Source organism: Trichoderma gamsii, assembly GCF_001481775.2.
Source record: "Trichoderma gamsii strain T6085 chromosome Unknown Scaffold_3.2, whole genome shotgun sequence".
In the NCBI taxonomy this organism is placed as follows: domain Eukaryota; kingdom Fungi; phylum Ascomycota; class Sordariomycetes; order Hypocreales; family Hypocreaceae; genus Trichoderma; species Trichoderma gamsii.
This window is the reverse complement of record NW_020171340.1, coordinates 576,493-593,040: the sequence shown is the minus strand read 5'-3', so window position 1 is coordinate 593,040 and position 16,548 is coordinate 576,493. Positions and strand designations below refer to the sequence as shown.

General features: G+C 52.4%; 6 protein-coding genes across 6 annotated transcripts; 3 read left to right on the top strand and 3 right to left on the bottom strand.

The window, feature by feature from the left end:
- Positions 1–1,195, bottom strand: TGAM01_v201188 (hypothetical protein; the record flags this gene model as incomplete). Its single annotated transcript, XM_018805420.1, has 3 exons — positions 1–475; positions 635–1,107; positions 1,175–1,195. 3 exons carry the CDS (start codon positions 1,193–1,195, stop codon positions 1–3), a joined length of 969 nt encoding a protein of 322 aa, XP_018661329.1.
- Positions 1,196–1,506: 311 nt separating this feature from the next.
- TGAM01_v201186 (hypothetical protein) lies at positions 1,507–3,238 on the top strand (the record flags this gene model as incomplete). Its single annotated transcript, XM_018805419.1, has 4 exons — positions 1,507–1,677; positions 2,141–2,357; positions 2,422–2,889; positions 2,964–3,238. 4 exons carry the CDS (start codon positions 1,507–1,509, stop codon positions 3,236–3,238), a joined length of 1,131 nt encoding a protein of 376 aa, XP_018661328.1.
- A 1,716-nt stretch (positions 3,239–4,954) lies between these two features.
- TGAM01_v201187 (hypothetical protein) lies at positions 4,955–6,214 on the bottom strand (the record flags this gene model as incomplete). Its single annotated transcript, XM_018805418.1, has 1 exon — positions 4,955–6,214. The coding sequence occupies one exon, from the start codon at positions 6,212–6,214 to the stop codon at positions 4,955–4,957; it is 1,260 nt and encodes a 419-aa protein (XP_018661327.1).
- Positions 6,215–7,114: 900 nt separating this feature from the next.
- TGAM01_v201185 (hypothetical protein) lies at positions 7,115–7,969 on the top strand (the record flags this gene model as incomplete). The annotated part of the gene is made up of 1 exon (XM_018805417.1): positions 7,115–7,969. One exon carries the CDS (start codon positions 7,115–7,117, stop codon positions 7,967–7,969), a length of 855 nt encoding a protein of 284 aa, XP_018661326.1.
- Positions 7,970–8,470: 501 nt separating this feature from the next.
- Positions 8,471–10,849, bottom strand: TGAM01_v201184 (hypothetical protein; the record flags this gene model as incomplete). The annotated part of the gene is made up of 2 exons (XM_018805416.1): positions 8,471–10,432; positions 10,505–10,849. The coding sequence occupies 2 exons, from the start codon at positions 10,847–10,849 to the stop codon at positions 8,471–8,473; spliced, it is 2,307 nt and encodes a 768-aa protein (XP_018661325.1).
- An 871-nt stretch (positions 10,850–11,720) lies between these two features.
- On the top strand, positions 11,721–15,475 carry TGAM01_v201183 (hypothetical protein; the record flags this gene model as incomplete). Its single annotated transcript, XM_018805415.1, has 4 exons — positions 11,721–11,726; positions 11,801–11,912; positions 11,989–14,780; positions 14,846–15,475. 4 exons carry the CDS (start codon positions 11,721–11,723, stop codon positions 15,473–15,475), a joined length of 3,540 nt encoding a protein of 1,179 aa, XP_018661324.1.
- Positions 15,476–16,548: the final 1,073 nt, after the last annotated feature.

Genomic DNA, 16,548 nt, shown 5'->3' with positions numbered 1-16,548 from the left:
TCAATCCCAAGCCGTGCCTCCAGTCTGTTGCAGCCCGGTGGAGCGCGGGTGGTGGGGGAAGGGCAGCGGCAGTCCAACCAGGCGCTGGCGACCAGGCGACGCAGCAATAAGCACACGACGGCCATTCCACTCTGTGCTCGTCTCCAGGGCCCCTAGCCCAGAGACAGTCCTAGCAGTCTGGGCCGGGCGACCACCTGACCGTCGGCTGGCGAGACTGGATCGAGGCGGAAGCCAACCGGCGCTGCGTCCTGGCATCCACCGCACACCCACTCGCATGGACACATGGTTGGCCGATGCTAGCACATGCGAGGGCGCAGCCTCTACAGTATTGGGGATATACGGGGCAGCGAAAAGACGATGCGATGGCCAGCCAGCCAGGCTGTAGACGGCCAGAATGGCGGGTGGTTGACGCTCGAGGTTGACGCTGGACTCCAGGACGGGGACGCTGCCAGTCTGCCTCTGCTTCCGCTCGGGTCTGGGGTGCATACAGCGTGTCAGGCCTGCCTCGCCCGGCCCTGGAAGTCTGCCGCAGGTCCTCGTTCCCGTGAGACGCCGGTGGGCGCCGCGCTCGTGGTGGCACGGCCGGCCAAGGATGCAGCAGAGCGTCCCCCGTGCATGCAGCTGGACGGCTCACGTCTCACAGGTACCCGTGCCGGCGCTCTCTGCCAGCTTTGCCTGCTTTGCCTCGCGCATCCTCTCAGTGCCTTGCCCTCTCTGGCCCAGCGCCAACGCCGAGCTCGCTCGCCGCTCCACCAGCCCATCGGCCGATCCAAGCCAGCCAGTCACCAGCAGGCCGAGAGTCCCCAAGTCTCCAAGTTCCAAGTCCCAAGTCCCAAGTCTAGCACCCCGTCGACGAGCCAGGCCCAGCCTCAGCGCACCCATCAGACAGTTAGTGGCTAGTCGTAGTCGTGAGTCGCAGGCGCCAGAGCGGCCGCGGACGCTCTCCATAAATGGCCATAAAGACGGGGGGCCAGCACCAGCGCAGACGTTGCCGCCGCAAAAGCTGCTGGCTCCCCTCTTCTCAATTCCCATTACATAAAAGAAGTCCCGGCGCCGTTTCCCACCAGCTTCTCGAGCTTCTGTATCTTCGACGACCCTCTCGGCAGCCTGCAAATAATCTTTCTGCAAGTGCGGGCTCCCGTCCCTTATCTCGCTGCTGATATATTTTTCTTACGTTTCCGCCCGCCAGGCGCATTCCCGGCCTCTCATAGGCGCCACAGACGCGCTGCCGAACGCCTATCTCTCTGGTCGTCGTCTTGCGCCCAGAGGACCCTGCAATTGCATTCGCCCGCCGCCTAATCTTGCTGATAACAGCGTCTTTGGCGAACCAGCGACCACCCTTCGTCGCATCCCTCTGATAGCTTGCCGCCGCTTGTTGACTCCGGGCGACGTCCCACCCCTGAGACGACGTCACAGGACGCTGTTTTGTCTTGTTAGAATCGACGGGGCGCTTGCCGCAGCGCGGCTGTCGTCTCCAAGGGCCAACCACAAGGCATGGCCGACAAGATGTCCATCGACACCAAGCCGCCGAACCCTGACCGGGACGAGAGCGAAGAGTCGACTGGTTCCACCCCGGAGAGGGAGCAGAACCCGTCCATGACTGCCGGCAGCGGCAGCAACATCATCAACGTCTCCCAGGACGGCCAGCAGCCCAAGAGAAAGGGTGGCCGCAAGCCTGTAAGTACCGTTTCTATATTCCATCTACATTTTACGCCATCCCAAACGTTCTCTATCCATCCCTATCCATCCATGCCTGGGTAGGATGTATGTATCATGCTATACCTATGCCTTCATGCACCTTAGTACAGAATAGTTGCACTACTGCTACCACTACCCCTCATCCTACTCTTCCTCCAAACCAACAACTGCCACGCAAGCTTTGTTTCCACCCGCTACCTAGGTGTGATGCTATCTGGTAGGATACCAATACCAGTACTTCCACAAAGACGTATCCCTACAATGGCTTGCACACAAATTGCGGTTTGCCGCAGGAGAGCCGCACGGGTGGCCGCGGCCTTGAATTACCCATTGCGGTAACTCGCTTCAACTCCATACTCGTTTCTTGTACAACACCAACCTCACGCAACATACTGGCATAGCCTTCATTACGCTCATTGTTAACGCATGCTCGACTATACAGATCTATGCCACTTCTGAAGAGCGCAAACAGCGCAACAGACAGGCGCAAGCTGCCTTCAGAGAGCGCCGCACTGAGTATATCAAACAACTCGAGGAAACCATCCGCGTCCATGAGTCCAACTTACACAATCTGCAGGCGGCGCACCGCACTGCCGCTGAAGAATGCCTGATGCTGCGATACAAGAACTCGCTTCTCGAGCGTATCCTCCTCGAAAAAGGTACGCTGCCTGACCCTACTTCCTTCTATTACCTACCTCACAACTAACACTCTTCACTTACAAGGCATCGATGTCCAAGCCGAACTCCAAGCCAAAACCGGCAGTCCCAACCTGGCGCCCACTCACATGCCGCAGAATCTGGTCCAGCCGCCTCCTCTTCAACGTACCATGATGCATCGACACCACGCGCGCAAGTCTACTTCCAGCATTGCTCCCAAGACCGAACCCGGCACAGCTCTTCCACCACCTTTGCAGCCTCATAAAACCGCGCCATCACCCAAGAATCGACCAACACCCTCTTCTCATGCCAATTCCCCCAATACGACAGGCTCGGCATTCTCTCCCGCAGCCTCAGATACATTGTCCATGAGAGGTTCGATTTCTGGGCTGTCTCGTCAGCAGATGACACCCATCTCCATCACCACCTCTTCGTCGAGGCAGCCACTTGCACAGGCCGGATCGAGGGCCGCAATGGGCTCCGGCGCATCATTCTATCCGACACCTTCCTTCCAAAATCACATTGAGCAGCTTGGTAAGAGACGCCAAAGATTTTTCAAACGACTGCAAATTGCGTCTGCGCGTGTTTACTAACTCGACAACCTACAGAACAAGAATACGAAGCCGATATGGTTGACGATTCAGAGATTGAGACTCCAAGCGGTCCCGGCCCATACCCTGGCGGTTTTAACGGCGAGCAGCAAACGATGCTTCTCTCTCCAGCTTCCACCGGGCCCGGGCATCAGGTGACAACTGGCTCTCAGTACCCCTCAATGTCTCAACTTTTGGACCAAAACGCAGACTGGGGAGATCCGTTTGGTCTCAGCGCTAGCATGGCTTTCCCGGCTCAGCCTTTTCCGTTCGACCAGGCACACATGAGGTGATTTTCAGCCTATGTGACATCCGTCGGATGACCCTGAGTCTGGCATCGCCTATAAAGCGGCGGTGTGGCGAGACTCGTTTCCCACCCAGGGCTGAATCTTGACACTTCCTCGGAGTCGAAATAGCCGTACTTTCTATTCTATTTGGAGTGATTGTATTAGGTACATGAGCGTGAGATGGACCTCTCATCTCAAGATTTAGGCTCGTTGCGGAAGCTGGTCGTATTCCGAAGTGGATGGCCAAGCATGGACCTCCCCTGGGCAAGATTAGTATGATGTGCGTTTCCAAACGCTCCGGATCTATTAGGATGCGAGACGCTTTGGTGGCTCTCCCTATACCTGGTCGATCCGGGTAAGATTTGTACTCCCCGGTCCCGCGTCTGACAGAATATGGAGAACCGTATCGAGATGCCCCCGTGGAGTTTTTCGGACTCTGTTTGCTTAACAGCCCCCTGGTTGTTCTTAATACCCGTGTTCATGGGGACCATTGGGACTAGAACTTTATACCAGGATAACCAAAGGATTGCGAGTATGCCTCACGTATTCTACGAATCACCAAGCCTTGATTTTCATTTCAAAAAGAAAAAAAAATTATATGATTCAACTTTAGCTCACGATATACGAAGCATCACTGTGGTGGCATGACCCATGTCCCTGGGCTTCTTCGCCTAGCCCAGTCCGAGGAAGACGACGTGGTGGATATACCCATTGTACCATTGGATCGAAGTTACTAAATATTATAATACGGGGGAGATGGAAAATATCAAGGCATTGAAAAAAAAGCGAAAACTGATTTTTGGTAAAGAAAAGTTATCTTTTTTATGGCTATCACGGGTGTTGCTTTGTGGCGCCTAAACTACATGAGAAAAAAAGACATACAAAGAGAAGGAACAGGGAAAACAAGTGCCAAAGGGCACAGACACATTCGTATGATCAAGGAGAACACTGGGACTGATAGCATGATTTAAACGAATATAATGCATGTAAGCTGACATTTTATTTCTCCTTTGTCCTGCATGGATGGGGGTGCGTCATTATTATTATTATTATTTTGGCTCATTTTCCCGTATAAATTCTCATTGTACATTTACGCCTTCACGCCTTCTTTCCCTTTTCAGGTAAATTCCGAAAGAGATGGATCTCTGTCGGAGTATGAGGATAGAGGACGAGGATCGGGAAATAGCCAGATCTGATAAATGCTATTAGGTAATAGTGATATTTGCAAGTACGTGATTCTGCATGTATCTGATTGGGGTCTCGAGCGATTCTAAGTTGAGATGATCGAGATTTAGCTCGTTTTTTATTCCAAGTAAAGATAGATAGGTAGTCGTGTAGAAGCTACTAACAAAGTATATTAAAGTAAGTAATTGCGTAATTCTAATAATGCTTTCAAATCGTTAACATGAGTCATGAAGCATCGTATGCGTTTTTTGGCCACCCTTCTTCAAACTGCGTAAAGCACGTAATGCCGCTCTAATGATGGCCATTTGCGAAGCGATGAAGAAGGAGGAGAAAAGAATGAGGAGGGTAAACGGGAAAAGTCCCGCCAGAGCTACTACCCAACGAGCAGCATGTGTCCGTGTTTATCATAAAGATCCATCATCTTCCCTTGGATCAGCTACAGATATAAGCTCCCCATATTTTACGGTCATCATTCATTATCTCATATAAACAAACATCCCTCTCATTCCCAAAATATCAAGGCTCTTCCGTCCTTCGTCAAACGACCACCGACCAGAAAACACTCCCCAGACACAGGGCCCATGCCCATGCCAGGCTGCTCTTAACGTCAGTTCCGGCCATGCGCGTGGCTGTGCTGCTTGTATTCCACAGCATGGTAGCAACTCCCGCCTCCGTCACCTCATCGATGCTGCACACCACTTTGCACTGCCCAGCGGCATCCGTGCTGCGCCGGAGCAGCTCACCCCGCGGGCCAACGTCTCGGCTCCGTAGCAGCTGATTAGAACCATCCCGCTTCTTTGAGGACGTGGAATCGGAGGAGGTGTTGTATATCATCTCTATCCACTGGATTTGGAGATTTGCCTGATCATACAGCGTCATGTTGCCGCTCCAGCTGCCGCCATCGCTCCAGGCGTTGAAGTTGATGCCCGAAGCGCCCGCCGGCACCTGGAAGCTGATGTTTGCGACCTGCTGGCCGTCGACGTACCAGACGCTGCTCTGGGCGGTCCAGTCGAGGCGGTGGACGGCCCATTGGCTCCAGATCATGTCATCCGGCAGCGTGACGTTCTTTGTGGCGTCGGGGTTGACCTTGTCGTCGTTGGTGAAGGACGGCTGGTTGGTGTACTGGATCTTCTCCCGCGGACCGCGAGTCAGCACCTCCATGTCGGCCTCTTGCACCGCAGACGTCGAGTTGGGGTCGCGATACGTGAAAAAGGCCGTGACGGCACCCGGCCCGCCAATGGTCCGGGCGAGCATACGCAGCGACACAAACTGGTAGTCGGACGTCTTGGTTTGGAAGGCCGCCGCGGACTGGAACTTGGGCAGCCGCTGGGTGCGCAGCGTCATGTACGTGGCCGACGCGGCGTCGCTGTCGTTGTTGCGCTGGATGTAGACGTTGCCCGGCGAGTAGACCATCAGCACGGATGCCGCGCCGGACAGGCCCTTGCCTTTGCCCTCGCTGTTGCTCCATCCCTGGGGCTGCCACACGCTGGTCCAATCGCTGCTGGCGAAGTACTCGCTCGTCGGCTTGGCGATGGTGGCGAGCGTCTCGTTGGTGATGAGCGGCGGGATGCCGGCGTCCTTGGTCAGATTGCGGAAGTCGAAGAACATGTGGTTGGCGAAGTAGCCCGGCTGCGTGCCGTTGGTGAGGAAGCAGTCACAGAGGGAGTCATTGCCGTTGGGCAGAGGCTGGGGACTACTGCTCTGGCTCTGGCTGGCGGCGGCGAGGCTTGGGATGACGATGGGCAGGATTACGAGTGCTGTGAGTGGTGGCAGGGGAGAGTAGGAGGGCCAATGCATGGTGTTGAGATTCTTGGAAACGTCCAGACTACTGAGAACGGAAAAGAAAGAAAATAAGAACAATAATGGAGACAACGCTGCTCAATCAATGGGTATATAGCTTCAAAGCCTTTCTCAGTAGCATGTGAAACGAGGCATCAAGATATTCATCTTTAAAACAACCAGCACAATGAAGGAAACGGGAACGAGGAAAAAGAAGAAAGAAGACAGGAGCACGAAGGATGACTCGAGCCATGCCTATTGCGTGCCGTACCTGGGCCTATACCTGTATGCAATCGGCAATGTGGGCTCTTCAACTTGCGGAATCCCGATGAACTGATCGCTGTTGGGCTGTCACATTTTGACGGCTTACCGCGATGCATGGGCTCGTATTTGCGGTCGAGTGGAGTGAAGAGGAATCGAACTCCGTTGAGATCTGCGCTATTGCAACGGCATAATGGCAGCTTGCTTCTAGGGGCCGGTGGCGCTATTCTAGGCAGCTCAGTGGTCTCTAGCGCAGCTCAGCTGTCAAGTGCGCGGATTATCCATTTCCCCGAGCCTCGCCCAGACCCATTACCCACTTGTTGCCTTGCTCCTTGCATATCCTCGGACCTCCATACTTACATCCCATCAAAGCGAACAAAGCAATATACTGCTTGCGGGAAAGAAGCGCGACAACTCTCTTTCGCCGCGTGCCTTTGATGTTCTTGTAACGCGAAGGGAAAAGGGGCGGAACAAACAATAAGCGACTTGTAGCAATTGAACCTCTCTTTGTCCCCGCCTGCTAAGCTCTAGGTGCATAAGTATCATGTTGATCATGGCAATTTCAGTATACTCACGGTTGCAGATGACTTTAGATACAACAAGACCAAGATAAAAGCAAAAATACGACCTATCTATCTATTCATTTAATCATCCATCATGTCGTCGCCAAGTGCCGCTTCTGCTCCCGTGGAGGAGCAGAAGGTCGAGTCACCATCGGCAGTACTCGACTCTGCCCAAGAAACCGTAAAGGATGAGCATCTTGACGACGACGGCACTGCAGCCGAGGCTGGAGAAGTGACCGACGACGCTGAATCTGAAGCAGCAGAGAACGGTGCCAAACCTGCCGACAAATCACCAGGAGAGGCTTCGTCTCCTAGTGCTGCTGGAGAAGCGCCGCCCCTACCGAACGAAGCCGTTCCTGATGGCCCGCCCCTGCCGAATGAACCAGCGCCCCAAAATTCAGACGATGACGGATGGGATTGCCAGTGGGATGCGAATAGCCAATCGTGGTTCTTCTACAACCGATACACAGGCAAGACTCAGTGGGAAAACCCTCGAGTGCCAGACACAAGCGCTGCGACCACCTCGCAAGGGGTAGCGCCGCAGCCGCCTTCGGATGAGAAGCCTGTTGCTGGCGGCTACAACCCTGCCGTTCATGGCGACTATGATCCGAACGCATGGTATGCCAAGAATGACGAAGAGGATGAACGTGCTTCTGCTGGCTTCGCTGGCGATCCCGCTGCCATCTACGGCGCCACAGCCTCCTTCAATCGCTTCACTGGGGCCTTCCAGTCCGGCGATGCTGGCCCTGAGCGGCACTCCGACGAAGCCAAGGCAAAGCGTCAGATGAACGCGTATTTCGACGTGGATGCCGCGGCAAACGCCCACGGTGGCCGCAGCTTAAAGGCCGAACGCTCAAACAAGAAGCCAACCAAGAACGAGCTAAAGGCCTTCAAAGAAAAGCGGCGGGCTAGAAAGGAAGAGAAGCGCCGAGCTTGGCTGCGCGACTGAGCACAACATCCTCTATATTCTCCTCTTCCGAATCAGGACTTTGAGATTTCTACTTACTTGGTTTGGTTGTCTTGCATGGCATTGGATTCTTCAATTCTCCCAATATACTTCAAACTGGGGGAAACATATTACATTCTAATTTGGCAGATTTCTCGGCTTGAGTTTTCTCGAAACATACAGCGGCGTTGGAAAAAAAAAGAAAGGGGGTTGCGGATGGCTTATTATTATTATCTTGGTTGTAATCATGTTTCTTGTATGATTACCCAGTGGTGTTTGCGCCTGGCGTTATAACTTATTGCTTCATTCCTAACTTCACCTCGTTAGATTCTTTAATTTTCTTGGAAGGACTACACTGGTTCTTCGAATAGGTTTGGGAACATGGATTAGATTCATTCGTATATTACATATCCAAAATATACCCGATTACAAGGCTCGTGCCACCTTCCTCTAGCCCCCTTTTATTTCTTGCTCTTTTGTGATATGTCCTCCGCTTTACAGTTTTTACTCTTCTTCATCTTCATCCTCGTCATCATCTTCTAATTCCATATTCAAATGCACACTTGCGTCGTCATCGCTATCTGACTCTTCTGCATCCTCCTTTGCGTGTGGTACAGCAGCAGGGAGCACAGCAACCCCTGAGTTCTCGAGCTCCTGTCTCTTGGGATTAAGGGGAACATCAGGGCCCTCGTGCTTTCTCTTGGGCGGAGATGATGCCCTCTCGGTGTTGTTGGAAGCCCGGGGTTCAAAGGGGTTGGGCGCGGAAACCGAAGTAGCGGTAGTAGTAGTACTCTGAATAGGCAGAACAGCCTTGACATCCGCTGTGGATGATGCCGCCTCCTTCTCCGGAGATTTATTCTGGTCATCTTGATCTTGCATTTCTTCATCTTGCTGCTCCTCTTCCTCCTCTTCTTCTTCATCAATCTGCTGCAGCTCTGCAACTTCGCTTAGCGAGGCAAACATTTCGCTTCCGCCGGCCCCCGAAATGCCGCTAGTGCGCAGGTTGCTGCGGAGGATCTCCAGGCCTTGGTCGTGCGGGAACTGCTGCGCCAAATGGGACAGGACGCTGGGGTACATTCTACCGTTGTGGTCTCGGTACGGGTTGAGGACGCTGGCGAGCAGGCCGTCGCGGTTGCGGGTGAGGAAGGCTGTCTTGTCGAGGCTGCCGCGCATGACGGGCTTGAGGTGAGACTGCGGCAGCAGGGACAGGAAGGCCGTGAGCAGCTCGTTGGCTATGTTTTTGTGGTCGGGGTCCAAGGCGACTGGTGGCTCGATGGCTGCGGCGGCTGTTTGGGGCTGGAGGAAGAGGTCGGTGTTGACTGTGCCGGTGCTACTCTTTGTGCCTTTACCGTTCGTATTAGAGGTAGCCGCGGGTTTGTCGGCGGGTTTTAACAATCCAGCGTCTTGTTGAAGGTCTCGACAGCATGCTCCGAAAAAGGGCTCCAGCATGTCTACGGCAGGTTTGGATAGTGTTGGTCCAGCAAGTTGCAGTATGGCGTTCAAGGTTGTGTATCCTGCTATCCTAACTGACGGGATGCTCATGCCAGACTTGAAGACACGGATAAGGTGATCCAAGATTTCGGGGACCAGAGGTAGCATGTGTTTTTGTAGTCTTTGGAAGAGAGACACGGCGAGTCTCATTGCCGCTACGTGAATGTCGGGCATCAAGCTCCAAAGTTCCTCTTTTTCTTCTCTACCGATGGAGGCATTGGTTTCGACAGCCTGCTCCCAGGACTGAGATTTTGACAATCGAGCAATTAGACAGACTCTTGAGATGGTGTCCACAAGACCGCTGATGGGAATGGCAACCGCCGTCTTAGTGGGATAACTCAGCAAATCGCCCAGAAACTCAAAGAGGCCAATCAACCGATCAGCGCCGGCAGCGAGGCCAGACCAGCGAGGCAGATGCTCCGTAGAGTTACCTTCGCCGTGTGGCTCCACATCAACATCAACTTTGGATCGTGTACGGCCGCTGGTTGCCTCCCATGATTCGTCAACGGCTCGGAGAACCTGGTCGGCGGTGGTGTGAAACTCCTGGAGAATGCCATCAACGAGCTTCACCCATTCATCGCTGCCACCTGCTTTGGCCGCAACGAAGTGAAGAGAGGCCATGAGGCGTCTGGCAGCCCGTTTCAGAGATTCCGGGACACTGATTTCATCCGAGCAAGTTGGCGCAATAAAGGGGCCGACAGCAGTGCGGACTTGAGAGCTGAAGGGGCGGAAAGTGGGTGGGTAGAGGGGAATCAGAGTCGAGAACGATTCGCAGATGGTTTCAATCAGGTTCATGGGCGCGAGTGTGAATTGTGCTTCACCCTTTTGCTTAAGTAGCTGCACGCATGCCGTTGCAAAAGCCGGGAGCGTAGGTGTTGCAACCTCTCGGACAAGAGTCTGGTAAGGATGAACGAGCATGTAGATTTTAGTGAGAGTCACAATAGCCAGTTCTTTGGCAGCTGGAGGATCTCCTTTCTATAATGTCGATTAGTTTTTTGGAACAAGAAATTTAGAAATATCTCATTACAATGGACGAGTTTGTCATACCTGAACGATTGAGAGCAATCCGGACACCCACGCAGCAGAGCCTCGGAGCGTCTCCCATCCGCCAACGTCAACAGCCGCCTTGACCAGGCCAATCGCAACGAACCTGCCCTCGCGGCTTCGGCCGTTCAAGAGCGTCGTGATGCTTGTCTTGAGCTTGTGGACAAGCATGGAGGTTTGGGAACCATCGCCCTTGGCTTTGGGGTCTTGAGGGGCGGATAGAGCATCGCGACATCGAAGGACGTGGCGGATGAGCGAAGGGAGAGAGTGAGGAAGCTGAGCTGGCGGGATGGAGGTGAGTTTCCGGGTGAGAACCCGCAGGTCTGTGGTGGAGGCTGATGAAGACATTTGGTGTCGATATTATTGATATATTGCCGGTGAAAGGTTGAGATAGAACGAGAATTCTTTATTCTGCGTATAGTTGATATTGATACTCGGCCTAAAAAAAGAACAAAGATGGCGAAAGCAAAACACATCAACCGCTGAAGGCGATGTTTATAGAATCAAAATAAAACGTATCATCAAGAGTGCACAAATAAAAGTTTTATCGCCAATTGGCCCTCAGGTGCGTCACCTTATAGAATATTCACCTCCAACATGCAGCTCTCATCTGCTGCTTGTCAACGGTGAACTTTTTTTTTTTTCCTTGCCCATACAGGCAAGGTTCAGGTACCTTGTCGGTCGCCGTGGGGTTCGATGCTGTGCCGCTGATTGGCCCGCTGTGGACTTCCCACCAGTGCAGCGATTGGGATTAGACGGGCATTCAGTTAATGTTAGTGCACGTCGCAATCACAGGAGGCACAGGCCAATTTACAGGTGCTGCGACCGCTACCAATTAGGTGCCATCTTGCTGGACCCTGCCTAGAGTGGCCCAATCTTAGCAGGCCACTCTTTCACTGCGCCTGTATTAGTTGTACAGCCACGAGCTTCGACCGCTGCACTACGTCAAGGGTCTTGATTTGCCTCTGCCACATGGTCCAGCCGCCTCCCTTTGAACGCTGCTCATCTCCCCTTTTCCGAGGCCTGTGATCGCGACTCCTTCTTTTGCGTCGAGGCGGCTGGCTGTCAGAGCTTGTGCTGGACTCACCCCGTGACACCGGCAGCTTCTGTTTTTTGCGCGTTTGCCTTAGAGCTGCATATATGCGTGCGTCGGGGAGGCTAAACAGCTGCGAGCCACCATTCCCAGAACCCGATCTCCCACCCCTGAGCTTGTCGCAAAATGGCTGTAAGGCGCCGCCGCCAAAACGATGGATGACAACACAATGCTAATCTGGATCTCTCTTTTTTCCTCATGCTTAGGCAAAGGCTGCTCGCTATGCTGAATCGCTGGACGACGCCCGCTGCGAGGGCAACTGGACAGACGTCCCCGAGCTGGTTCGCAAGGTCCGCAAACACGATCCATCACGAGAATGTGCGTCATTGCTCCCCCAAGGTCCGATCGTCGAGTACACATGGAAGCTAATTGCCAACGATTGGTCCATTCGCAGGCCTCACATTGACCGCCGAAACGGAATGCGTCATCTCCAAAGTAACAGCCGCCGGCGATCAACTGGCCGAGCTCGACGTCCCTAATCGACTTCCGAAGCTCATGGCTGTGATTGAGGCCGAGGCAAATCCCACCGAAGAACGATTCCAGGCCCAAGTGTGTGTTGGATGGCTGCATTGGGTTGTTGGGGAATACGCGCTGGCGCTCGAGCGACTACCCAAGAGTCTCAACGAGCAATATCCAGACATCGACCCGGCCAATACAGTTTCAGAGTGGACCAGTGTGTGTGCCTTGAAGGCTGCCTACCTCAGGGCTAATTGCCTGATGAGAGATGGCCAGAGATTGCAGGCGCTGGAAGCACTGCAGGCGGGCCTCCCGTCTCTGGACCGAGTATGGTGTGGCCACGGCGTCCGTAAGCAGCTGCGGTATTGGTCAGAGCTGTTCCTCACCGAGCACTGTATGCTCAACAGTGACGCGCTTCACAATAACGAGTTTTCCTTGGATGACCCTAATTCCATTGCCAGCTTTCGATCTTGGGCAAGATACTGGAAAATCATGTCAGCCCCCGTCACGGGCGGTTTTGGCTTCAAAGGCGCTGTCCCTCGAAGAAGGATATGGCACGAATATTATCTGGCCTTGTCTCGAATTTTGGAGAACGACCTTCCTTATCCACCTGGGCAAGCTGAAAAGATGGTGGAAGATATGTCAGCTCGAGGCCAATTAAGAGTTGAGATCCAGCGTGCAGAGTCCGCCTATCAAGCTCTTCTGCTTGGCGAGACAGCTTTTCCACGAGCAGACGAAGAGCGTGCGGAAATCGAAACATTCATCAAGCAAGTCATGATGAACTGGTCCATATTGTGTGGTCGTGGGTGGAGCGAGCAAGATCTGGGCCAAGGGGGCCGGGATCTTCTTAGCCGTACCGTGCTCGACACCCTGTACAATGCCGCTACAAGGACATACCACTCGACAGCCATTCTTCGATCCTTATTCCTCGTCCATTTATCAGTGGCCGAGTTCGACCTAGGGTTTAAGGCGCTCGACTCTTACCTAGATATTGTTAAAAAGGGCAAAGCGCGTGTTGCAAAGACAGGGCACGCAGAGCCGAGTTTGGACGACGACAAGACCGCTTTGGAGACTATATCACAGGCTATTATGATTCTGTGTTCCTACGGACATCAACAAGCCGCAGAAAAGGCCCGACATTTGGGCACCGAGCTGGAAGAGTGGCTTTCTAAACTTCCACACTCTAATCTGCAAGAGAACGGCACACCCATCATCGTAGAGGATAAAGAGGAGATCGAAGTACCAGCTAGCGCTCCACCCCCTCAGACTATTGCTCTCGCGTGGCAAGCTATTGGACTCGGTCATGCTCACTGGTCTCGAGTGACGACTGATGCTGGGTCGAGGGCTGAGATACAGTCCAAAGCAATCAGATGCCTTCGCCGGTCTTTGGCCCCTGAGTATGGCCGCTCAAAAGATGTCAGAAGCTTTTTCGCTCTTGGACTCTTGTTAGCTGAGCGACGCGAGCTAACTGCAGCCATAGAGCTTGTTAGGTCTGCCTTAATAGCTGTGCATGGATTCGAGGAAGACTACAACCTATTCTATGGGCCTTACTGGCAAGAGAGGTCTCTTATCCCCCTGTGGCATCTCTTATCCATCCTCTTAAGCGCCCGACAAGACTATGTAATGGCAGCAAGGGCGTGTGAAGGTGCTCTGGACCAGTTCAAAGATCCAACCATTCTCTTTGGCAAAGCAGAAAATCGTTTCCGCAGCGAACATCTCAAGGACGTTGAAACTAAAAATTTGCCTCCAAGAGGACTTGTTGATGATATGAGCGACGAGGAAAAGATCGGAATCATGGACGTTAAGATGACACAGCTCGCCTTGGTTGAGCTCATGGAAGGCCCAGATGTTGCTGTGAATGCCAGTTTGGAGCTGTTGACTCTGTTTTCACGACTATTCGGTAGTATCGACGTGCAACAGCCGGCACTCAGGCCCCCCGTTATTGCAGAGCCGCCAAGGACGTCGCGCACTTTCAAGGGTAGCATCTTTGGATCGCGAGTTGATAGGTCAAGGCAGGCAAGCAACCAGAACCTGGGAGAAAATTCGACTACACCTGCTCGGCCTGCTACGTCTCACACCACTGCGGCTGCAACGGTCGCTCCGGCGGTCCAAGTAACAGCAGAAAATGGACACACAAGGTCAAGGAGTGGTAGTCTGGGCACTCAGACACGAAGGAGCGAGTCTGGAAGGAGAAATAGTTTGAAGAAAAAGTCAAGAAGCGGCAGCCAACGACGCAGATCGTCGAGCGCAGGTGGCGTGTCACATCAATCAGCGATAATCGGAGACTCCGATCCGGCTGGCCACGACTTCTTCTCGGCATCTGGTCGACGTCTGCAGACTCGGATGGCAAGCTCCTCTCGCGGAAGGACAATTTCCTCACTGAGCTCAAATCTCACCAACAGTTCCAAGTTGACTGAGGATTCAGAGCTGTCAGTTGACATCAGCTTTACACTACCTCAGCTACTACCTCTTATCAAATTCCCAAGAGAAAAGGAGAGGCGCCAGCGGACAACAGTCTTAGTTAAAGTATGGCTGATGATTGCTGGATTCTATCGACGAGCGGGATTGTTGGAGGACTGCAGAGGTGCCGTGGCTGAAGCTCGGAAATTGATTGAGACACTAGAAAACGATTACGCTAAAGAGCTTTCTCTTGGACCAAGCTCTTCTAAAGGTCCGGCTTGGGGCGAGAAGAAGAGTATTGATGAGCTATGGGGTGACCTTTACTCTGAGGTGAGTAGTGCAGCCTTTTTTGTCGTGAATTGTAATACCAATGGATTACTAACTTGGACATCTAGCTGGGTTTGATATCATTGGCTAAACAGACGCCATACATGGCCAGGACTGATTTCGAATCAGCTTTGACGCACTATCCCGATCATCCTGCTGCCATTGTCGGTCTATCCAACATTTTGCTTGACATATATAGCGAGAAACTCCTCCCCACACCATCTATTCCACCGCTGGATGGGCACGAATTTACAGATGATGCAATTCATCACAGATCTGAACCTCCGTCAGGTAGCCTCAAAACTCTACCGTTTACTCCTCTGGGCCTCGCTTCCGAACCTTCTACGGTTGAAGTCCCCAGCCCTAGCGAGGAAGACGAAAAAGAGGAGTCCAAAGCTGCAGGCTCTGGTAGCGATTCTCAAGAGGAGGACAAACTTCCCGCGCCATACAAGGCCTCTCATCTACCGCTTATAGATCGACTAGCCGCGCGTGATCGCGCTTTTACGCTATTATCAGGCCTCACTCGCCTCGGTACGGGCTGGGACTATTCCGACGCATGGTTTGCGCTCGCTCGCGCTCATGAAGAGAACGGGCAGCTGGAAAAGGCGAAGGAAGTCCTTTGGTGGTGCGTCGAGCTTGAAGAAGCCATGGGAGTACGAGATTGGCGCAGCCTTGCAGGTGGAGGCTACATTATTTAAATAATTCGTTGGACGAACTCTTCTCTTTTTTTCTTCTTCGTTTTCTGATTGTTGCTCTACTTTAATATATACAAGCGGATAGAGAGAAGTGAATAATTTTATGACAGGGTATATATATGGAAGAAAGAGAAGGAGAATGCGATAGAGGGATGGGGCGACGATAGTCGAGGTATGAAAAAACTGATAGAGCACTTGGGACTTTCGTTTCGTTTCTTCTTCGTTTCTTCACAGCTTAGCGGCGGCAGCAAGCAACGTTGTTAATATATATAGTTTTCGATATAGATTCTATAGGAAATTCAAAAGGTCCTGCAAGAAATGAGAATCAAGCGTCATAATTTGGCTTTTAGATGAGGTCTCTGGATATTGGTAATCTGCAGTCCTGTTGAAAAACTAAGGATTCACACCCAAGATTATCTGAGACCGGGGCTTGACCTCGCAAACTTGACTTTGATTGTGGGTTTCACTAAGCAAATAGGTGTCTTTATGGAAACACATACAAAAAATGCCTATGAAAAGGCAAAATAGGCAACTAAGATCCTACTAGGCCGACGAGAGACCCTCAGTCAAAGTCGAATTGTGGTTTGATCTTACAGACTCGACTTTGGCTATAAATCTCAGTGAGCAATTGGGTAAGTATCTCAATGAAATTTAAATAAAAAACGCCTATTGACATAAAAGTACATACTTAAAGTCTTACCAGGCCGGCGAGAGATCCGCAGCCAAAGTCGAGTTTGAGAGGTCAAACAGCAACTCGACTTTGGCTGTGAATCTAGGTTAAACGGATAGATACCTTTTCTTTCGGGTAGCAAAGGTTACCTATCTTCTTACCTAAATCCACAGCTAAAAATCGAGTCGCTGTGGCTATAGACTTCGGCTTTGACCTCGCAAACTGGACTTTAGCTGTAGATATAGATAAGCAGATAAGTACTTGCACTATACAATGCCTATAAAGAATACATATCTTCTTATCCAGATCCACAGCCAAAGTCAAGTAGTCTATGAGGTGGAATGGCAGACTCGACCTTGGCTATGGGCCTGATAGGATTCTAGGTACCAAGCCACTAAACAAGGTT